Source organism: Hemicordylus capensis, chromosome 1 (assembly GCF_027244095.1).
Source record: "Hemicordylus capensis ecotype Gifberg chromosome 1, rHemCap1.1.pri, whole genome shotgun sequence".
NCBI classification, from domain to species: domain Eukaryota; kingdom Metazoa; phylum Chordata; class Lepidosauria; order Squamata; family Cordylidae; genus Hemicordylus; species Hemicordylus capensis.
In genome coordinates, this window is record NC_069657.1 from 310,958,495 (window position 1) to 310,983,204 (window position 24,710).

At 39.7% G+C, this 24,710-nt stretch overlaps 1 protein-coding gene across 8 annotated transcripts in view; it reads left to right on the forward strand.

The window, feature by feature from the left end:
* Positions 1 to 24,710, forward strand: part of BCKDHB (branched chain keto acid dehydrogenase E1 subunit beta) — a 147,683-nt gene that overhangs the window by 83,207 nt on the left and 39,766 nt on the right. For 5 of the 8 annotated variants that reach the window (XM_053287042.1, XM_053287043.1, XM_053287045.1 and 2 more), the window contains one exon: positions 2,777 to 2,863. In XM_053287042.1, the coding sequence (XP_053143017.1) occupies positions 2,777 to 2,863 (87 nt within the window). Of the gene's footprint in view, positions 1 to 2,776; positions 2,864 to 3,536; positions 4,028 to 4,050; positions 4,743 to 17,378; positions 17,832 to 24,710 lie in introns of those variants that run through there. The other 3 variants (XM_053287044.1, XM_053287048.1, XM_053287047.1) reach the window with 3 other exon arrangements.

Below are 24,710 nucleotides of genomic sequence, written 5' to 3' on the forward strand. Positions count from 1 at the left end.
CATATGTATATGTAGTGGGATGCTCATAGTGGATTTCTGTTCTGTGCAGACTGGATGTGTGTATTGTATATTACAGTGGATGCTTAATGTATGATGGATTGTAGCAAATCCAACTGAGAATGAAGTCAAGCCTATTCTAGAGCCTACACTGTGATCAGTTTCAGCAAAGAGAGTTTGCTTTCCCATTACAATTGCATTTGCTCAGAGTTCTCCAGCTGAGCTTTCCCGAGTGATCAGAGCACTTTTACATCTTAGCCCACAAGATGGAGTGGAAGAGCACTCGGTCTGCTGTGGCCAATGCATTAGGCACTTTAGCATATAAAAATTGCTCAGATCCATGCTGACATAGATGGCATAATGCAGAGTCATATGGTGTGCCTAATGGCAGCCTCTTGTCCTGTAAGTATGGATACTTTTCAGTTTGTGCAGCTCAAGAATATGGTCAGGGTTCTTAAAGGAGTGCGGTCTGCCATGTTTATGCTTAACCCTTCTATGGGGTAAAGCGAGTGATGAATTCCAACCTTGGCATGGTTCCTTCAAGCCTGAAGGAGGCTATAGTATGTTATTAGTTCAATGTTTTGGACCATTCCTGTCCACTTCCATCCCCTTTTGGGCCAATGTGTGATGACTTAGGAACATAGGAAACTGCCATATACTGAGTCAGACCATTGGTCTATCTAGCTCAGTATTGTCTTCACAGACTGGCAGCGACTTCTCCAAGGTTGCAGGCAGGAATCTCTCTCAGCCCTATCTTGGAGAAGCCAGGGAGGGAACTTGAGACCTTATGCTTTTCCCAGAGCGGCTTCATCCTCTGAGGGGAATATCTTGCAGTGCTCACACATCAAGTCTCCCATTCATATGCAACCAGGGTGGACCCGGCTTAGCTATGGGGACAAGTCATGCTTGCTACCACAAGACCAGCTCTCCTCTCCTCATAGCTCTTCATTTCATAGCTCTTTATTTCATTGGATGGTGTGAATTATCTAGATCCACTTTAGTCCAGCTTGTTATGGGACAGACACGGGTCTGGTTATCTTGGTGGACGATATTTGCCAGGAATTTGGTAGGAGAAGTGCATCCCTGTTGGTTCTGCTGGACATCTAAGGGGCTGAAGAATCAACAGGGATGCACTATGACTTAAGATGTCTTCCTGAACTATTTAACATCTATTTGAAACCACTGTAGAAGGTTGTCCATGGATCTGGGGTAGGGTGTTAACCAATATATATTGATGCAACCACATATAGGCTGCACATGTCTACTTTTCATCTTATGGCAGGGAAGCAGTTAAGGTCTGAATCGTTGTTTGAAGTTGGTAATGACTGGATAAGGGCTAACAAAATGAAGCTTAATCCAGGCAAGGCAGAGTTGCTTCTAGTCAGTAGATTGGCAGATCTGGGAGTAGGGATTCAACTTGTGCTGGATGGGGTAGCATCCCCTTGAAGGCTCAGACTCGTAGTTTGAAAGTGCTCCTGGATCTGACTCTGGTTATGGATGCTCAGGTGTAGGCTGTACTTGGGTCTGCATTTGACCGTTTCTAGAGAGAGGCCCATCATATTCATGGTAGCACATGCCTTGATGATGTAACGTCTGGACTATTCTGTGTGGGGTTGTTTATTGAAAACTGTTTGCTAACTATAGCTGGTCTAAAGTTTTATAGCCAGGCTGCTACATGGCTCCATGTTTTGGGAATATGTTACCCTATTATTACAGCAGCTTAAGTACCTGCCTGTACTTTAAGACTCTTCCCCTTGTCCTGTAGAACTATGAGGGTTGTTGAATGAGGATGCAAGAGGGGGCCATTTTTGTGGTTACACGCAGACTCTGGAAAACATTCCAGAGGCACCCATCTGGTTCCCTGATGGCTGTAGGCAGGCTTTTAACCTTTGTGATGAGTGAGATTTGTGCTGACATTTTGTTGCTGAATTGTTTTCTGTTGTTTGGATTGCTCTTTTCTCTTAATGCGCATTTCCTATTTTGTTGTTCTGTATCGTTGTAAACCACTTGGGGCATTATTTTAATAATCAAAAGATTGGATTTAAGTGTGTGTATTAAAAACCAACAACACAGTCTTGGGTAAAGTGACCCTTACATAACCAACCACAGCATATACATTGTAGATATAGATTATATGATAAACTGTCAAATGATCTCTAATTCATCAGTTTATAAAACATAAGGTACTTCTCTGGGAAATTTGAGACTTTATGAAGGAGTTGTTCTACCTGAAGTCCCAGAACTAAGATGTAGCACTGTTCCTTCTTGTATTCCTTAAAGAAAGCTGTGTAAAGAAATGTTGTGTTCCTTAAAGAATGTAAAATTGTGAGTGGAAACCCAGGCAACACACTATATAGATAGAATATTAGTTCTTCACTGCTACCACTAGCTTTTGAACTAGCAAAATGTTAGACATAGGTTACCATGTTAGCTGCAGTCTTTTTAAAAAATAATAATTTGGAAAGTTTGATTTGATAGCTAAACTGCTGGTGTGCTCTGCCAGATAAGACATAATCTGTATACATGTAGTTTTGATAGTTAGACTGTGATATGTTGGGCGGATGATTCAACAAGTTTTTCTGGTCGGTGTTCCATTAAATTCTTATAATAAATATATGCATAAACGGTTGACTTAACTATTGCCAAACAAGCTTTAGATGATAAGTCCTGTCTATTTAAAATAATAATTTGATTTTAAGAATGTTTCTGTAAGTGTATTTATTTAAAAGTTAGTTCATAGTCAGAGTATATTTATGGAAAAAAAAATCTCTCTTTTCAGTCAGTGGCAAAGACTGGACGATTGCTGATCAGCCATGAAGCCCCTCTTACGGGAGGTTTTGCATCTGAAATTAGCTCTACTGTTCAGGTAATCTGCAGTTTTTGATATATTGAGTATTTAATGCTGGAACATTTATTATGTTAAAACTGGGGTTTTTTTTAAAACAAAACTGTAATGTTTCAACTGTGTTTCATGTTTAATAGTTAGCTTGTCATTTCAGGGGCAGAAAAGGTTTTTAAAAAACCTTCCATGATTCTTTTTTGCAGTGCAACAAATGGTTTATCACTAGTTCAGTTGACCAGAAATATGTAATTATATAAAGCACTGCAATGCTAGAAGAATCTATCTTCAGTGTAGCAGTCTTTCTTTAGAGTATAAAACATTGTTTTAGAAGATAAATGTTAATTTCTGACCTTCAGATAGTATAAACTGCATTTAAATTGTTTTCTGCCAAAGTGAGTTTCGATAAAGGGTTTCAACTAAAGAATAAACAATATTTGCTGCTAAATGTGGGGAAATTGCTTCCATTTGTATTGTTTCTATTTTCTGCCCTTGCTAGTTCATTTAAAAATTATTATTTCTGTGATGCTAAAAAAAAGGTTTGTATTCCTTCCCCCTCTAATTAAATTGAAACTAAGAATAAATACACTAGGCATGATCCAGCCAAAGTTGAACATGTTTTCCCATACATTTCTATGGAAGAGTGATGCATTTATGAAGGTGCCTGTTGTGAGAGCAGCTCTATGTGTTTTTGTTTCAGAGAAATTGCCACAAAGAAGTTTCCGCACAAAGCAAATCGCAGCAGCTTTTAGGGTTGTATTATTAAAAAGATTTCTATTAACAGAAGTTGTAACATCACTTACTTTTAGTCAGACACTTTAAGTGTATTTACAATATTGTATTTACAATATTACCCTTCCAAACATCATATTTGTTGGTACAGAGCATGAAGTACACCGGGATCTGCACATTTTTGCTGACCATGGTAGCCATTCAGAACATGTGCTCACTGCTGACTTTGAGTTTACAGTGTTTATATTTTTCTGAGTGCTTCTTAAGCTCAGTGAGAGACCAGAAAAGATTCAGTGCCACAAGAGGTTCCCTGTCCTTTTGTTGCACTTCTTTCACCACACTAAAATATGAGCTCACTAGTGGCAAGTGCATTTGTGGAATACTGCAGACGACAACATTTGTCATTCACAATACATTAGTGTGTTAGCATCTGGGGTAGCTCCTAATTAGTCCAAGGCTATTTTATTTTATTTTAATTTCAGAAACTGTTCCTAAGCGAGGAACTAAGCTGTTTCCTAAGCTAGGAAAATGATTACAGTTGGTGTCAAATCCAGTATGCATGTTCAGAGAAAATAAATCTGGCCTGAGCAACTTATTGACTTAATGGTAGGTGCCAAATTCTATGGTGGGATTTGCAAGAACATCACGTAAAGCTGTGGTTGCACTGTTAGTTCAGTGAACGATAGCACTGTACGTAAACCACAGTTATGTCTGTAATGCATGAATATTGTCATGCAAATAATATTTCTGCATGTATTTCCTTGTTTTGTGTTTAGAAATATGTGTAACTGTAGAATGTATAATTTTTCACAAGGTTGTTTATTTTTTTTAACCAAGATTAATTTTCTGAGGAGTTAGTCCTTAGTATGGCTACTGTTGTCAAAACTTGCAAGAGAAATCTTTCCCATTATTATGAAATCAGGAACTTCTTCATATCTGAAATGTATTATGTTCTATTAATTTTTGCATGGGGCATCTTCTGAAAATATTGGTTGCATACAGTACTTTTTTGCTCCATATTTCTTGGAAGACCCTTCCTTGTTTTTTTGGTTTTGTCATTTGTTTTAGTGTACCTTTTGGGGCAGAAAATGGATTGCACCTTTGTTTCCACTCTTTGTCTATAGTTTTATTCGTCATATTTTTTCTTTGCACAATAAATCACCATTTATATCTACTTGTAAAGTTTTTACCCAGTTCCTTAGTTGTCATTATCATTTTCGTAAAATGGATGTGTTTAAAATGTGATTTATGAAATGTATTATAGGAAGAATGTTGCTTTAGGCACACACAAGATTGAACTTTTATTATTAATTTTTAACACATATTCACTTCACAGTGAAAGTAAGGTTTCTGTGTTTGACATGTGTGTGCCATGAAAATAAAACAAAAAACTAAAATCCATTTTTGCTGGATTTTGGCCTAGTAAGAATGCCAAAACTCTCAGGGATCATAGCTGGCTTATACTTTTTACACATGGAAGTAATAAAACTTAAATAAAGGGAGTCCAGTTGGAGTAGATGGTGAATTTCCATTTCCATATCATTATTTCACCCTTTCTGTGAGGTCTAGAAGAAACTGAATAACACCATACAGCTTATAAGTGTCTTATCATTTTGCTTCTCTTAATAATGATTACACATTAAAAACCATGCAGTTAGAATTCATCTGAGCTTTAAATAAAAGGCAATGAGTTGTCACACTGAACTTGTAAACTTAGTTTTCTTTTGCCTCAAGTGAGGTAATCTAAAGGAAGGACTTGAAAAGCAGTTTTTCATCTTTTACAGTGATGTGCTATACAGATTGCCTACTAGTGGCCACTTATTCCTAGGACTATATATCTACATGTGTATGTTGCTGTGAGTTTTAAATTCAGAGGCTGACATCCTGACTCAGAAATGTCCTTAGAGCCCTGGAAGGGAGCAGGACCTGGGGCAAATCAGCCAATGCAGGGCCCGCTTCTAGTTTTCATGGAGATTAAAAGAGCAGGGCTTGGGGCCGTCACCCTGTTTGCCCTGCCCTAAGGACAACCCCGCCCTGACTAATGAGGCATTGGTGCAATGGGAGAAACATGGAAGTAGCATTGGTGCATTTGAAGAGGTCAAGACAAATACTGCACTGGTGCTAGTGGGTTTTTTTTGGGGGGGGGGGGGATTTAGTAATCTTCCCTTCAAAGACCTCTGTGTCATCTGAAAATGTCCCTGTGGGCTGTGTGGCCGTCAGTGACATATTTTTGGGTGGCACAAAGTTCTTCCTGGGAAAGGAGAGAATGTAAAAATTTGCCCTTGCTGCTGAGCCAACAATGTAGCTGAGCTTCATTAGTCAGGATATCAGCCAGGAAAATTAGCATTGGGAAAGCCCAACAGGGTCCAATAGTGTGTTTTGTAAAAATATGCTGAGCCCCTCTAATGTGGCCTTAGCATGGGAGCATAGGTTTTATAGAGCACGTTTCCCACTCCTCAGGCTGCAGTGAGGGCAGAAATTAACATGTCACCAAAAAAAAAGGGTGGCATTGCAAATCCAAATATGACACATAGTGATGCAGATCAAGATACAAGACATAGCTTGTTTACATGTTATTCAATAGTGCTAATGTCTTTAAACAGGTGAAATAGACATAGACTTGCGGAGCTTGAATGTTACATTTTTCAATATGATGATTTCAAATGGAATGCAAAAAACCAGATTTCTTTTCCTTTTCTTTTTTTCATGTAAGATACCTGTTCCTTTTTATGATCTTACTTGGAGAAAGGTAGTGTCTGAACCGGTGGAATACAGATAATATTAAGATATATTTTTTCTTATTGTGATGACTAGTGGCCTTGTTTAAAAATTTTCCCAGCGTTAGCAGAAAGATTTCTTGTGATACACGATTTGTGGCAAGTTGGTGGTGGCTGACTGGACATAACATTTTATATCAGGTTTTCTGGTACTTTACAATAAAAAGTTTTGCTTGTAGTGATCGTTTGCTTTTCACCAATGGTGAAAGGGTTTGTTGGCATCACAAGAAAATAATAAATGCTGCTTATGAGTGATTGTCGGCTCTTTTGACAAAAGAACCACTTGCAATATGTTGTTTCCAAAATTCTTTACAACATGAGCAGATACTTAGAATTTGCCACATAGCCAATTTCCTGTCTTGTTCTTTATTCTTTCTTAGCTCACCTGGCAATAATTACAAGTTCTGAAAGATTGTCACAGTTCCATAGATCATGGTATTAGATCGTGTCCTTGAGTTGGCAGACAAAATTAATGAAGTATAGAGCAATAAAATAAACTTGCAAGATAGAACAGCCAAATGGAAAGAAAAAGAAGGGGGAAAGGGGGTGGGGGATAGTGGGAAAAGGTGGTTTGGAGGATGACAATAACACAGAAGAATGTAACAATTTAAAAGGAAAATATTGATAATTCAGAGAAGGTTGGTTATGAATAAGATTACCCAGAATAATGCAAATTGTACAGACTTTATGTGCTAGCATTTTCTTCTTATCAAAATATTGTGGAAGGTAATAAAGCAATGACTGAAATTATCAGTGCTTTTGAATAGGAGTGTTTGAGATTTGGTAATCCTATAGTATCTGGGAGATAGATAAAATAATCCTGTGGTGGGCAAATAACAATCACAGGCTTCCTTAGAGCCACTTTCTGCTGGGCTTTGTTGCATATTATCAGAGTCTAAACACTGAGTTCCAACTGTAATGCTCCCTTGCCATCTCATGTTTCCTGTGTTAGGATGGAAGTAAACAGAATGTTGCTTCTACCACCAAGGTGAAAAGTCTTGTGACCAGTTATCCCCTTTGGCACAATATATTGTTTGTCATTAAAAAAAAAACCTTAGATGATTCATCTTCTACAACTAAACAGTCCCTATACATGGAGATGTTTTCTTTCTTTCAAAGAATGGCGAAGAATGTGTTCTTATTGGTTGTATCCTAGAAAAGCTCAGAGGGAGAATGCTTAGACCAGGCATCCCCAAACTGTGGCCCTCCAGATGTTGCTGAACTACAACTCCCAGCATACCCAGCCACAAAAAATTGTGTCTAGGGATGCTGGGAGTTGTAGTTCAGCAACATCTGGAGGGCCGCAGTTTGGGGATGCCTGGCTTAGACAGATAACATGTACGGCATTACTTTGAAGGAAGGTTGAAAACAGTTGTCTTTCAAACATACATAAACATAATTCATTTAAAGCATTACTAAAGCTGTTGTCTGCAAACTAGGGAGGAGCGGAAGATTACTTTCTTCATTTCATCATTTATTTTTTTCAGGAGCCAGCGTGGTGTAGTGGTTAGAGTGCTGGACTAGGACCGGGAAGATCCAAGTTCAAATCCCCATTCAGCCATAATACTAGCTGGGTGACTCTGGGCCAGTCACTTCTCTCTCAGCCTAACCTACTTCACAAGGTTGTTGTGAGGAGAAACTTAAGTATGTAGTACACCGGTCTGGGCTGTTTGGAGGAAGAGTGGGATATAAAATGTAAATGTAAATATATAATCTTTCAACACACACATAGTGAAAAGTGTAGATGGATAACATACTGTATTGCTTCCTCATTGAAGCTTTTGAATTTTATGTATGAGAGTGACTTGCAGTATCTTTGGGTTTGCCACTGCATTGTGTGTTTCTAAATAGGAAATCAAGAAGCGGGACAGTGTGGGGAGGAGAAGAGGTAAAAAGAGTCTCTTTTAAGAAAGTCCAATGGAATGAGATTCTAGCCTTCTTGATATGTTCTCTATTCCCTCATTGAATCAGGATATGCTATCTGTTTCACCTATGCTCCCATCATAATTTCACTCTTCATTTGATTTGAGAATTTCATTATTCTATTCTCATTCCAGTGAGAATAGAAATAGTGAATCTGAGGTTGACTTTGTCCTTAACAGACCTTGCACTAGTAGCAGATGGTGTTTCTTCTCTTTGATTCCAGTACCTCTTGAAGTGGAAGCATGATGTTTGTTGACACTATTAGCTAATGTCAACTTGGCTGGTGAAATTGTTAATTGGTTAATAAAAGATATCATAGGATGGGAAAGTAGCCACTGTAACATCAATTTTTTAAAAGGGATCTATTGGGGTCCCAACAATGTAAATTCTGTCTGAGTTAAATAGTTGGGAAGGATTATTAATACCATAATAGCTAGGGATGTGTATGAAATAGATTTTGTGTTTTTGTTCTGAGCTTGAGCAAAACACAGATGGCTGAAATGTTTCATTGAAACAGCAGTCGAACTGGTTGTTTCAGCTAAACAAAACTCAAAATGCTTCGAGTTTTGGCCATAGGGAACAATGGTGAAACTCAAAACACCCCATTGTTTGTCATGGGCAGTGTTCCCTCTAAGGCATGTGCCTTAAGGCAAAGGGCAAAAGCCTGGTGAAAAAGGTAGATCTTGAGAAGGGCCTTAGAAGCCACTAAAGAGGGAGCTGAACGAATCATGGAGTGGGGGAGGGTGTTCCAAATATATATACTTCTAATTGAAAACAATCTGGTTGGTAATGTCCTTCTAAATATAGGCTTAACCTAGAAAAATTAGAAGCAGTTGATTCAAAATACTGTCTCTGACTTTAGAACTTTTTGCTTTTTAATATTGTGTGTGTACATACATACATACATAGTTCAGTAATAGCATTTTGAATACGTGGGTTATCACATTATGATCATTTGGCCTCAGAGTGACCTATGCATTTTTCTAAATGCATTTACAATTTCCTGATTTTTATATCTTCATATACTATGCCATTGCTCTGAATATCAGTCAACCTTGTTTAAAAACAGCTGTGTTGATTTTATAGTTTTTGATTTTAACAGTTAATTGATTTTAGTTTTATTTTAATGTAAACCGCCCTGAGCCATTTTCGGAAGGGCAGTATATAAATCATACTATTACTACTACTACTACTACTACTACTACTACTACTATTATTACATTATTAACCTGTAGTTCAGTTACAATTTTGCAATAAATAAATAAAATTTCATTTTAATATGCTTCATGCTCCATATATGACATTTAGCTCTGACAGGACTTAACTATGAAAATGTTCTGTAAAACACCTAAGGCATAGTGCATTTAACATGTTTTCTAGTTTAAAAAAAGGACAGCTTGAAAGCATATTTTATTATGTTAAACTGGGGTTGAATCCCAGTTTCATAACCGGGCTTGTTCATAAACTCTGGTTAGAATAAGCTTTTATTTGCTGGGTTAAGATGTTATGGCATGTTTTAGTTTGTTCTAAACCAGAACTGGAAGTTAAAAATTGCCTCAAATAAGCCAGGGAAGTGGGGAGTGAATGAGCCTAAGGCTTGTGAACATCATGTTAATTAAATCATGGTTCCATATGATGTCTGAACCTGTCCAGAGAATTTTCTTTGCATACTAAATTAAAGGCAGAATGGTTAAATCTGCCAGTGTAGATTTACACACCCCATAATAATCATTTGAAACACGGATAAGATGATCAGCCTGTTCTTCATGAGAATGATATACAGAGAAGTGATAGTTCCCTAAGAAAACACTTCCTGGGGAACCAGTTTTAACATTGGTTGATAAGGTATATGAAATAATATCCTTATCTATAGACAATGCTACATAATGGTGATATAAAGCTCTCTTCCATTTTTGCCAAGTCAACTGGAAATAAACTACCAATAAGTTTGCAATTTTTTATTTTTTTTTGCAATCTAGGAGCTGTTTTGGAAGATCAGAAAATACTATATTTAGTGTTATGTCTGTGTGAAGAGAGAGAGTGAGTGTGTATTTAGGGGTCAGCATAGAGTAGTGGTTAGAGTGTTGGACTAGGATCCCCATTCAACCATGAAACTCACTGGGTGACTGTGGGCTAGTCACTTAACTCTCAGCCTAACCCGCCTCACAGGGTTGTTGTGAGGATAAACATAACCATGTACACTGCTCTGAGGTCTTTGGAGGAAGAGCTGGATATAAGTGTAAAAATAAAAAATAAAAAAAAATATTGAAGTGGGAACCCTGGCTGACATCCAGACTAACCCTCCGCTGACATGTCAGTTTTCCATTGTGAGGGGGAGAAGAATTATTTTGATCTCCCTTTCCCTCTTCTATTGGCTGTGCCTCCCTAAACTATGTCCCTGAGGCTCAGATGACCCTCAGGAAGAGTTTCAGGAGCACGAGCATAGGAACATAGGAAGCTGCCATATACTGTGTCAGACTATAGGTCCATCTCGCTCAGTATTGTCTACACAGACTGGCAGTGGCTTCTCCAAGGTTGCAGGCAGGAGTCTCTCTCAGCCCTATCTTGGAGATGCCAGGGAAGGAACTTGGAGCCTAGATGCTCTTCCCAGAGCGGCTCCATCCCCTAAGGGGAATATCTTACAGCTGCATAGGGAAAAGGAAGTCACCAAAAATTGCAGCCCCTTCCCCTTGTGCAATAGAAGTCTTGGTGTGTCAGCAGGCAGATTAGTCTGGATGTTCGACACTGCATTTATCTTACTGGAATAAAAGTTGGTGGAGGGTTATTGTTAAAAAGGACTGATTCACAAAAAATGGTGTTTATTGTGGAGTAGGTGCCAAATGTTAATGGTTCAAGTACACACAATATGAAAGGAGGTTGTTTATATTAATAATCAATATTTAATAATAATTATAATAATTATTAATAATTTTAAAAAACCATATGTTTTATCTCTATGTAAGGGCATCCCTGAGCATGGAAAAGCTGACTAGTATAATTTTCAGTAATTTGTTCATGGAAAAGATGCATTTCATTCACTGACAAAGATTTATTGCACTTTGGCCAGGAAAGGAAATGACCAAGATATGAATAACAATCTTTCTCTTAAATCCAAGCAGTAACGCTAGCATATATAGGACCTGTGAGTAGTTAGAAATATATGTATAAGCTATGTGAAAACAGTAGGGATTAAGAAGCTTTAGTTAATTCCAAGACATTAATGGGAGTGATTTCATATACTTTTAAAAAAACGACCATGTGTAACATTGGAACGGCCATTATAATTGTGAAGGCTTAGCCGCAGCTAGCCTTCAGTCTAACCATCCACTGCTACCATAATAAGATCTTTAGTAGGGGTGTGCATGCACCGGTCTGCCACAAAACAGGCCAGTTAGATGGTTTGAATGTGAACCAGATTGGCCTGCATGAGAGGCGGGCTGGTTCACGACTGAACCAAACAGAGCCCGGTCCATGGTGGACTGGTTTAGTGCTTCGAGGGGCTTTGCTTGTAGAGGGGAATCTTCAACAGAACTGGTTCACAGAATGAACTAATAAACAGATTAGTTCAAATCTGAATACTTTGTTGTGCGTATTACTAGTTTTACATGTTGTCCGCTGCCATCATCATGGAATTTCTCCCAAGAAATTATAACTCCCTATGCAGTTTATTTATTTATATTTATATCCCACTCTTTCTCCAAGGAGCCCTGAGCAGTGTATGTGGTCATGTTAATCCCCTCAACCCTGTGAAATACTTTATATTGAGACTGGCGCAGTCACCCAGAGAGTTTCATGGATGAGTTGGAATTTGAACTCTGGTCTTCCCAGTTCTAGTCCAACCTCCATAACTTATTGACATAACTTAACAGTAATATTTGCAAGTGGTAATATGTGCTAACTAAGGTAATGGTTACATTAGTTTATACCTGATTGTATATTCTTGTGAGTAATTTTATACACTTAAGCCTGAAGTTGAAAGCTTGTTATTTGGTTTCTGAAACAGGAGCAGGAGAGGATGGCATTGCCCGAGCAGCCCTGTGATTTCAGTGGTTGTAAAATTAATGTTGAGTAAGTCAAACTCAAAAGAAGCTTTTGTCCAGATGCTGTACACTTGAAATTCCTGGCAAATTAACATAGAGAGTGTCACTCAGCATGAGAAAATTACACTCTTTAGACTTGTGTTTGCTCATATCAACAACTTTAAATTCAGTAAGAATGTGATGGGCCACTGAAAATAAATTCAAGAAACGTGATTATTCTTGGTTTGGACTGTTCAACTTGTGTACTTGTAAATTCTACAGTGGTTTTCCCCCCATCTTTCTTCCCCAAGTTAAAAAGTAAGTTGTGATATAAGATAAAATATATAATTGTTTCATCCATTATATAGTTGGATATGGTCATGATGTAGATAGGAAATGCAGGCAAACATTTTTAAATTTAAGGTGTGCAGGAAGAGAAGTAGTGTAGGATAAGTAGTTTTTCCAGATGTGTACAATAATACAAAATAAAGCTATATATCACAAATCAAAGTACACATTTTAATGAGAAAGCTAATTTCTTACAGAGCATCCATTATATTTAATGGGTAATGACTCAGATACGAAGCTGGCAGAGTTGCTGACTTTATTTTATCTAATACTTTAGCCTTCTACAGTATCCTGAGGTTTTGAGATGTAATATGCTTTTAAAGATAAAATCATTGGTAATGTTATTAATGAGAAGAAAATACAATTTTTCATAAAAGCTCACCTTCATTTTTGATCTGGTTACCAAAAGTCAATTTAAATAAGTCCCACAGTGCTGCTTAAAGTTCCACGGGTTCTTGTGGTGGTGACAGTGGTGGAGAATTATCAAGAAAGCTTTTATAAGTGTCCATGTATTATGATTCTGAAATGTGGATGATACACTTTGATCAGCTTAATTTTTGAGACAACATGTCGGGTCCCACAAGTACATCTGTTAACAGATAAACACCCTGGCTAGGTGATTGTTCCTGTTTTCTTTTGTCTATTTCTTCACAGTATTTTTCTCTAACCACAGTTTATAGAATTAATCTTTGTAAAGTATCACATGTTCAGATACATTAGTAGGGTTTAAAAATGTGCTGAACTGAACCTATTTTCAATGTAGCTAAATAGCCTCACACCATCTTCTATTGTTAAATGCTGAGAATAGTGTAGAACCTGAGATAAAGAAATGATATTTAATCATTTCTTTATCTCAAGTTTTGTGTGCATCAGTTGTGTGCATGCAAAAACTTGGCTATCTGTACATTCATTCATTCTATTTATTTATTTATTTATTTATTTAAACAAACATATTTTTATACCGCCCCAAACCTAAGTCTCTAGATGTATTTCATAATTTTTGCACAAGACTGATATTCTGTCCTGGGAGGGTGGGGAAGTTGCAATATCTAAGTTAAAGGCACAAGTGTAAAGAAAGTGTTAAATGAAAATTTGGACAGCATCCAGACTGTTAGTCATGACTAATCCCTGTGAAATTAATGGACTTAAGTTAGTTTTGACTTGTCTGATTAATTTCAATGGTGCTCAGTAATGACTAGCTTATCTGGATGCTTCCTGTTGATTGTGTCCACCAGATTCTACATTACTAAGCAAACAGAATTGCTTAGAAAATATGGGGAAAGAGTCTTTACTACATTTTTGAGGAATAGTAGATTAAAACAAATGTAAGGTATAGTTAGAGTAGGATGCTCAATTTTAAGGCTTATTATTACTTATTTTATTGATAGAAATAAAGGTTTTTAACTCTGTTGCTTAGAATGCTTTAGATTTCTCTCACTCTCACACACTACAGGATGCCCCCTTTTTATGTGTGGTTAGGCTACTACTGCAAATGGCACAATCACAGGGGGCGGGGGAAGCCTTAAGCCTATGGGAATCTGGGGGTTAGGTTTCTCAGAAAATATCCAAGTCCACAAACTCAACAAAAATCATCCAAAAAGTGAGGGAGGGAGTAGAAATGATTGAGGAATGCAGCACTGTACCTTGGTGCTCCAGTCCCCATTAATTGTCCCCTTTGTTAAGTACTGCCTGCCCTGGTTTGCATTTTATTCATTCATTCATTCATTCATTCATTCGATTTCTATACCGCCCTTCCAAAAATGGCTCCGGGCAGTTTACACGGAGAAATAACAAACAAATAAGATGGATCCCTGTCCCCAAAGGGCTCACAATCTAAAAAGAAACATAAGATAGACACCAGCAACAGTCACTGGAGGTACTGTGCTGGAGGTGGATAGGGCCAGTTACTCTCCCTCTGCTAAATAAAGAGAATCACCACATTGAAAGGTGCCTCTTTGCCAAGTTAGCAGTTAGCATCCAAACCATCCATTTGGATGGGAAATGCATGTGAGCACTGTAAGATATTTCCCTCAGGAGATGAGGCTGCTCTTGGAAGAGTACATTACCTGCATGCTTGAATGCAGAAGATTCCAGTTTCCTCCCTGGCATCTCCAGTAAGGGCTGAGAGAGACTCCTGCCTGCAAACTTGCAGAAGTTGCTGCCAGTCTGTGTAGACAATACAGTACTGAGCTAAGTGGTCCAATGATCTGAATCAGTACTGTGCAGAATAAGGCACAGGACAGTACTATATTGTCCAGTACAGTTTACAAAGTGCACCCCGCCCCCAGAGGAGCAGTCCCAAAGATGACCTGATCTTTACCTTGAGCTGCAGCACCAAAAGATGCTCCAAAGCACAATAAACTCCAAATGCCTCCAAAAAGAAACTCCAAATACCTCCAAGAAACACTCTCCAACTAGTGTTCACTCTCTATTTTTTTCCATTTGTGTGTGGAATTAGTTTTATTCTGGGAGGCAGTGTCAAGGCAGTGTGTGTGCGCACCGTATTTTCAGAGGGACCTTCCTGATTCAGTCTGAACGAGATCTAAAATTGAGTGGATATTAAAAAAGCTTGTGTGCACATGTGTGCATGCCTGAGAGAGAACACTGTCTCCAACCACAGCCACCACCTCAACAACCCACACAGCTCCTCTCTCAAACCACGCCAAAATAAGGCACATGCTAAAAGTGAAACTAAAAATTGCACCTGCAAAAACCACCAATAGCTGAAACCCTATACCGCAGATAATGAGACCCAGTATATTTTGTCAACTGTGAATAAGTAAAACTGCCTAAAACAAACCCATGGAGAACTAGGGCCGCCTGTATGGTTTATTCCAAACGTATGTGCCATGATATGGAGCTAGAGTAATGTTTTACTAGGCTTTAAATATGAAGAACATTTTCCTCAACCTTCAAAGTGGAGGTTTTGCCTGTGAATTTTTATTTGGTATTTAATGGTGAATTTTATAGTTATATAAAATTATATAGAAGTTTATAGTTAAAGTATGTACACAACTCTTTACAAAGGTTATTGGTTAATTGATTAGATTTATTAATGTATTGGAGCACTTTAAATGCTCTTTAAAATGTATTCATACACTCCTACTTGTTAAGCACTTAGAAAAGAAATATGTTTTGTAATCATTTTCAGTCTAGTAGTAGATATTAAAATCTGTAATCCCATTCTTGGCTAATCTATATTCTTTCATTTGCTTTATTGTACACAAAGTTAGGATCTGATTTTGTTTTTTAATGCTCCTATAAAGCCACTTCATTTCAACATGGATTATGCACGAAGACCTTTTTGATAGTTCACTATGCTCAAAAATCAAGAAGTTATCTTGATCATTTTAAATATGTTCAGAAAAAAGGATTCAAATTGTCTTTTGCGGGTGCGAAATCTAGTTCCTTCTGTTAATCATCACTTCTGCCAATATACAATTCCTGGCATCAATCAAACTGAGGCATATAATTTAAGGTGATATTAAATAAGTTCAGTGAAGCAGAGAAGTATGTCCTATGTGGCTAAGTATAGAAAAACTAATTAGTGGCAATATAAATCAAGTTAAGTAAACACATTTTTATAGTCATATGTGTTCTACTATATAGGTATATTGTAAAGAGATATTTCAGCTGCATGACTGTTATTTTTGTACTTTGTTTCACACTGAAACGTTTTGGGGTGTGTGAATTTCCAAGCCTTTCTCCTGGCAGTTTTTTGGCTCTGAAGCATTTAGCTGTTTCTAAGTAGCTTCTTTGATCTAAATCATGCTGCATTGCTTATTGATTTACTGCACTGCCATAAATTGGGGATTGTAGAAACCATTGTAGAATGTCTAGTGGTGTGATAATTCTGGGGGTATGAATGAAATAAACTTGTGGTTATATTGCAAACGGGGTAAATTTATTATTGATTGTCTTAGCTAATTCAATCTGCTTTGCTTTGCTTTATTTTGATTTGTAATTTTCTGAAATGTCCAACAATCATATTTCCCCTGAGCAAAAGATTAATATGTTGTTGCACATCTTTTAACAGTTGAGCACTAAGTTCAAATCTCTTAAGTTGGGTGGAGTGGACTGTACTTACCAACATACGTGATTGACAAAAGTATAACTTTGAAAGCAAATTTCAAAAGCTTTGGAAATTGTTTGTTCCAAAGCACTGTTTCCATTTACTGCAAAAAGGAATAGACAAAACTAGCCTATTTCAGATTGAATTCAGTTGTTTATTCCTGTATGTTTAGTCTGATTTTCATGTTGTTATAAAGTGTGTAATAGGGAACAGGATTCCAGCCTAGGATTTTATTTTTCTCATAAATTAAAGGAAAAGTAAATCCCTGGTTCTAGCGTGCTGAATAATGCTGCAATTTAGCACTAATTGCATGTGTAGATTTTCGTTGTTGCTTTACTTAATACTAAAAAGATTATTTCCTGTTTTATTCCTCTTAAAACAATCTAGTTGTTAAGGTTAAATCGTCATTCATTTTGGTGGGATATGAGGAACTTAATTTATTCTATGTCTAAACGATTTTCACATACTCAGGTTAATACTGCAAAACTATACCACATTTTAATTCATAGAAATTTCAAAGCTATTATGTTTTAATATCATAATATCATATGTTAAATATAGACATATTTCAGTCCAGTGCTGTGTAACATAAACACAATTGGTACAAATAACTCCAATTAATTTGATTGTTCTATCACTTCTTTAAAGTAAACATTTTTTATTTTTTCTAGGAAATGCTGATCAAAGCTCAGCAAAGATATTCTACATTTGAGAACACATGTGTTTTGGTGGAAACTATTTCACCGACGATTCAGTAAATTGATATTTGAAACTCTTGTTTTCAGAGAATGAAAATGTGATCAAAGCATTGAGGAAAATGTACAGTACAAAAATCTGGTTTGCATAAATAAATCTTTTGATGTGAAAACTTGGGATTCCCCATTTTAAGAAAAAACAACCCTTAAGACAGAAGGAAATTTGTCCCAAGATTTACTTTAAATAATCCCAAAAGCTGTTTAGTTCTTGTTTTGTTTTTACTTACCATCACATTTAAAAGCTGTCATAGTTTAGCAATAAATTCAAATGTTTAAGACATATAATGTAGTAGATATACAGGTACAATCTTCTTCATGACATGCAGTGCAATTTACATAATAAATAAATAAAGCAAATGGATGTGTGCATCTAACTTGTATAATGATACCTCAATTAAAACATTACTGGGGGCAATTTAGATATACCTGAAAATTTAGTGTTTTGTACTTCTATTTGAAACAGTCAACTTAATTTGTGTTGGAAGTTTTATAATTGATTGCAGCAGGGTAGCAGAAGTCTAACATCAGTGAAATCCAAAAGGAATACAAGAAACGGCTTTCACATATGAGAGTCCAAGGACAACTCAGATGGTGAGCTTGAACAAAGAAAATAATTTGAAAGCGCCGTGCTTTTATTGGAAAGCTGAAATGTATGAATCCTAAAGTATGTAAAGATTGGCTGCTCATCTAAATGCAGCCAATCTTTTACTGTTCTGTATTGTCACACAAAGGAGCTATCTGCAAGCCCAAGTTTCTGCAATTAAATCCTGGAAGGCCCCTTGGGTGGCTAGCACTGAATGGTGTATTATTAGAGAGGCTAGTATCACATTTCATTGAAGAAATGTACACGTTTGTATAAAAAGCTGGCTTTCCCTACAAGTGCATGCGTCTTAAAATATATTCCCCAATACATAAAATATTTTTGCCACCATTGAGCAGGTTAGATTAAATTGATAAGTCTGTTATTGTGCCGTGCCTATGAAATATGAATATTCTGGTTTTCAGATTCTACTGTAGGGCTACATCTGGCTTCTAAAACATGAGAAATCACTTCATCAGCAGCTTTTATTGTTGCTGATTTCTCAGCGAACAGTTAATATGATGACCAGTATAGGAGAGGTGCTTGGGCGGAAGCTGATGAACTAGAATTACAACTGTTACAAGAGCTGAACTAAGATATTGTGGACCACGCATTTTGCAGGATTAATCTTAGCTCTTTTAGTGTTTCATAGGTGGTCTACATGTATTTAATGCACAAAAAGTGGGTTGTTGTGGATGCTGTTTCATACCATGTGTTAGAATTGTTGGAGAGGTAAGTCTTGCAAATAAAATGATTTGCCCTCCCCTTCCATGCAGCCTTCCTCCCCTGCACTTCTTTCTTGCCCTCTCCTTCCTCCCCTGCACTTCTGTTCTGTTGAAAACGAGTAGTCAAGTTGTTTGTGGAGCTACAGCAAAGCCAGACTTAAGACATCACTGCTATTATGTGTACCTGGCTATTTCCCATTGCTAAACTCCTCTCCTTTTGAATGTTAAGTTGTAAATTCTGATTTGATTTCCTGCTATTCTTTTTCTAAGGTATTTTCCATCTTGAGAAACAAGATTTGAGCCCTTCCAGCACAATGGGTTGGATCCAAAAAAGCATGAGCAGAAGTTCATACAATGGTGCTGTTCTGTAAACCGTTGTGCAAGCATTAGCTTGCCCATTTCAAAGCAAGCCCTAATGGCTGGAGTGCAAACTGTTCCCCATTGCAGCTTGGAGCAGCTTCTGGCATGTTCGGCACTTTAAATTTAAAGTAAAGCAAGCCCTAACGGCTGAGTTGCAACATTTCCCCCAAAGTGGCAAAGTTAGGATGCCCTCAAGCAAACTTTTCAGGAAGCTTTCCCCCACTTTTTTTCCTCCCCCCCCCTTTTTTTTTTGCACTCTGACTATATTGCTCGGGGTTTAAAGCGGTGGTGGTTGCAAGTAACTGCTGCACAGAGATATTCCATGGGGAACTGGCCAGGCTCCATACCTTGGGACTTGCTTTGTCACCAAAGTAAGAGCATTAAACTACAAAGATATAGAATCCAGGCAATTAACAGTGCACAGTTTTGTACAAATGGTTTCATAAATAGATGGACACATACACACACATTATTTATTTATTAGATTTATATACCGCCCTTCCAAAATGGCTCAGGGCGGTTTACAGCATAATGAAAACAATTAAAACAAGTTAACAGTTAAAATCAAACTATAAAAACAGAATAAAACCAATTAAACAATTCAAACAGCTAAAAAACCCTGGAAATCAGGGCAGCAATTTAAAACAGTTTGTCAATCATTTAAAAACCCTGAATGGCCAGGCCAAACATTCCACTTAGATTCCACTTTACCTTTCTTGTGCAACATTCTTCTGCTAAGATGCAAATGACAGTACTGCATGCGGAAGAGGTTGTTCGCTAATGGAATGGCACCTTTGGACTCAAGCTAATGTGTTTTTTTATGAAACCCTGTAGCAGATTAAAAGCCTTTGTCTCAGAGCAAGAGCACGTGAGGGGAGGAAAAATGCTGAATCATCCCCTCTGCAGTTCCCTTGCGAGGCTTTCCCCTAAACTTTTTCTTTTTAACATTTATATTCTGTTCTTCCTTCAAGGAGCCCAAAGCAGTGTACTGAGTTTCTCTGCACAACAACCCTGTGAAGTAGGTTAGTCTGAGAGAGAAGTGACTGGCCCAGAGTCACTCAGCAAGTATCATGGCTGAATGGGAATTTGAACTCGGGTCTCCCCAGTCCTAGGCCAGCACTCTAACTACTACTATACTCTGCTCCATTTTCCTGTACTACTGGTAGTTCTTTGATGTGGTCTCTGTCTTCTGCACATATGGGCTGTGCACCTGCGCAGGGACCATGTCAGAATCTAACAAGTTCAATTTCTCCTGCTTTGGGCGGGAACCCCGCCCCCAGCCGCTATATGCGGCTGCGCTACTCCTCATCCCCTCAGTCTTTCTTCGTCCACGCTTCAGCGAACATTGTAGTGTCTTTCAGCTTGGCAACTCATTGACTCTGGTAGTATGGTTGTTTTTTTCTCCTGTTTTCTTCTGCTTCTCTAGTTTTCCTTTGTTTTTCTCTCCGCGCAGTTGCATTTCTTCACCTTTGTGTTTTCTTTTAGTGGTCTTTCCTTCGAGCTCCAGTCCCGGCTGGGATGGAGTGTGGTGGCCTGCCGGCCCTCAGTGTGTACGAAGAACTTTTAAAAGTGTATCCACTGCAGATCTAAGCTTCTCTTCCCTGATACGCACGTGGAGTACCTCTTGTGTTTGGGGGAGTCCCAAATTGTCGAGACCTGCCCTCATTGCCAGAAGTTTACTAAGCAGCCTCGCAGAAATAGGGCTTCTGGCTTGTGCACTACCCTGTGGGATCTGGCTCTCCATTCTTCGGAAGCCTTACAAGTTAAACAGTCTATGCAAATGGCTGCTTTGATGTTGGTGGACCGATCGGCTGTCGATACCATGGAGGACCAGTTCCCGGTATCGGGATTGTCGCCCTCAGACACTCAGCCTTCAGCAGCATCAAGCAGTATGGCGCAGTCCGAGGAGCTCCCCTCTTACCAGCCTCAGGTGGCTTCTGCGATTCCCCTGAATTTGTTGAGGGTAAAGACAAAGAAGAAGAAGTCTAAGACTCAGAAGCACTCCCCAACAGATCAAGATCGAACCCAGGCCTCTAAGCAGAAGGGATCAACGAACACCAAAGGATCATCAGGCCTGACCTCTAAGAAGGCCAAGACGGCACCGCTCTGCTCAGTGCAAAAACCCTCGGTATTGACACGCCCTGTTTCACCTGTGCCGTCAGGGTTTTTGGACTTGGTTGCAACAGGGGAACCCGACTGCGCTTCGGTTGAGGAAGAAGCCTACGCTCCACCTGAGTTCGATCCCAATGCTTCATGGATTCCTAGATGTAGGTCGCCCCCACATAAATACCAAGAAGAGTGATCCTCGGCGTATCGGCAAGATCTGTTTAGAGATTATCGTGATCGTGTCTACAGCTCCTGGTGTCGGGACCCTGGTTCCTATGATCGCTACCGGATGGACAGCAGCTTGGACTGCTCAGACTATGTTCGATCCCGTTTTGGGTCTCGCCACCCAGAAGACCTTGAGTATAGGCAGCCTTCGGTACCGAGGACTGGCCAGATGCCCCCCACGCATGCGGAGGGGTGACCGCGTTCCCACTCTCTGCATCATTCCCCTCGGGACCAGGAGGATTGCTCTGGGGAGTTCATGTTGGTATCGAAGCCGCACCAAGAGACAGGTCCAGTTTGGCCGTCACCACTGGAACCTTCGATCCCAGCACTGGCTCACCTGGCTGATATGCCTGGTTCCCCATCGGGCTCGACCCTTGTGCCTCAGGACCAGTCGGTCCCAAGGGACCCTACATTGGACAGCGAGGATAGTTCACAGGACTCGGAGGCCTTCTCCCCGGGTTCGTCCCTGCTTGATCTCCACTCAGATTCAAAGCCAGTTTCTCTGTCAGAGGACCTGAAAATGTATACTGCCTATGTGAGCTGTATGGCGGCGGCTCTGAGGGTGAATCTCGGTACCCTTCAAGAAGGGGATCTGGACCCCCTGTTCAGCCTGATTGACTCGGAGGCCAGGGTGCCTGCTGCCTTGCCCTTCAACCCGGCCTTGTTGAAAGTGGTGAAAGCCCACTGGAAGAAGCCTAATACGCTCTCTCAGCCGAATAGGTGCCTGGAGAACTTCTACAGGGTGCAATTCCAGGAGGATACAGCCTTTTTGAAAAGTCACTCTACCCTGAACTCTATCTACAGAGGTCCAGGGGTCATAGCCAGTCGACCCCAGGTGATAAAGAAGGGAAGAAATTGGATGCCTTTGAGAGAAGAAAGTATTCTGCTGCAGCCTTGCACTCGTGTGTGACAAACTATCAAGCATATAATGCTAGCTATAACCACTTCTTGTGAGAGAAAGTGGGTCCTTTCCTGGATCTCCTTCCTCAGGATAAGCGGGATTCTGCAAAGTCCTTTCTGAAGGAGGCCATGCAAGTCTCCAAGCAGGAACTGTATTCTGCCCGTCACTCCGTGGAGTGTGCCACTAAAGTGTTGGCCTAGGTCATCTGGCCTTCACTATGAGGCTCGCACCAGGGTGGAGGACTTGCCCTTTGAGGGCTCTAGCCTGTTCTCGGAACAAACCGATGACACACTTCAGAAAGTGCAAAAGTTGTGAAACACCACAAGATCCATGTCCTATAGCTCTCCATCGCCAAAGCTATAGGGAACTTCCAAATAGTTGCCTCATCAGACACAGAGAGCGCTGGCTCCACCACCAATCGCCTTCCGAATGGTCCTTTCAGAGCAACAAGTTCCCCTTCAGACACAAATCGGGGGGACAACATGATTAGCTGGCTTTCCAGAAATTTCGCTCTAGTGTCCCACCAAAGAAACAATGACTTGGGGCACCTTGTCATCTGCCGGCGCCCATTTGCGGTGAGTTAGGACAAGGTGATTACGGACCAGTGGATCGTTACAGTAGTATGTTTGGGCTACGCCCTGGAGTTCTGCGGTCTGCGACCGGTATCCGGGACAGTGGTGACCCCTCGTACCCCAGAGTTGGACCAGGAGGTCACCTCTCTCTTAGAGAAGGATGCAATCGAGGTCATGTCGAATCGGGACAGCCCCAGTTTCTACTCCAGGTATTTCCTGGTGCCAAAGCCGGACAGCAGTCAGTCCCCTATCTTAAAAGTTTAGGGCTCTGAACAGGCGTCTGGTCTACAAAAGATTCTGGATGCTGTCGGTGCCTGCCATCATGACCATCTTGGACAGGGCCATGTGGATGGTCTCACTGGACTTAAAAGACACATATTATCATGTGCCCATAAGGCCTCAACATTGTCGCTTCCTGCAGTTCCAGATAGGAGGGATCTCCTATCAGTTCAAGGCATTGCTATTTGACCTCACTACCACTCCTTGCGTTTTCACGAAGTGCCTAGCCTTGGTGGTGGCGTTGCTACAGGAACATGGCCTGCAAGTACTGCCATACCACAACAATTGGCTGGTCATGGTGAGTACAGAACAGGCGGCCTTGGAGGCCTTCAGGATTGTGATTGATACCCTCCAGGAGTTGGGGTTCCAGATAAACTTCAAAAAGTGTCAGATGGAACCTACTCAGCAGATTCAGTTCATTGGACTGATATTCGACATGGCCTTGGAAAAGGTCTTCCTCCTGGAGGAGGCCTGTTCTCTCTCTGACCAGATTTTGTGGTTCAAAGATCCGGTGGTTAAAAGTTTCCTGAAAGGTCTGCAACACTTGTTTCCAGACGATCCAGTCATGTCACTGGCCTGGGTTCTGTCTGTGGTTCTGGTTGGTCTGCTAAGGCCTCCCTTTGAGCCTTTGGCTTCTATTGACCCGTGTTTCCTGACTTGGAAGGTCGCTTTTTTGGTGGCCGTTACCTCCGCCAGGAGGGTTAGTGAGTTGCGGGCTCTGTGGCCTGACCAACCGTACCTGCAATTCCATAAGGACAAGGTAGTACTCAGGATGGGTTCCAGTTAACTCTTTAGGGAGGAGGGGTGGCTCGTCACTACAAACCCATTCAGAAAGCATGGCTTATAAATCTAGGTAATGTCATTATGAGAGCATGTGTTTGTCAGATGTAAGAATAATTGAAATGTAATGCAGACAAATTCAGCATATATGTGAGGAGAGAATCGCCAAAGTAGTTTGAACGAGAGTTGTTTGAACACAGACATTTTGAACTCTAGAAGAGGGAACTTCTCTAAAATAAAGCATTTGTTGAAAATAAAACTAAAAGGGGAAATCAAGATAATTGCTTCACTTCATGAAGTTTATTTAAAACCACAATAATAGAAGCCTAGTTAGAGTATATACCAAAAAGGAGGAAAGGTACAACCAAGTCTGGGAGGATGCCAGCATGGCTAACAAGTAAAGTTGAGGAAGCTATAAAGGAACAAGACCTCCTCCAGAAATTGGAAGGCCTGCCCAAATGAAGAGGAACGAAAGGAACAAAAACTCTGGCAAAAGAAATGCAAGGAGACAATAAGGGAGGCAAAAGGAGAATTTGAGGAATATTTAGCTAAAAGCATCAAGGGGAATAACAAAAACTTCTTTAAATACATCACAAGCAGGAAACCTGCCAGGGAGGTGGTTAGTCCATTAGATAATGATGGAGTGAAAGGGATTATTGAGGCTATGGAGACTGCAGAGAAGCTAAACAAATTATTTGCATCTGTCTTCATGGCAGAGGA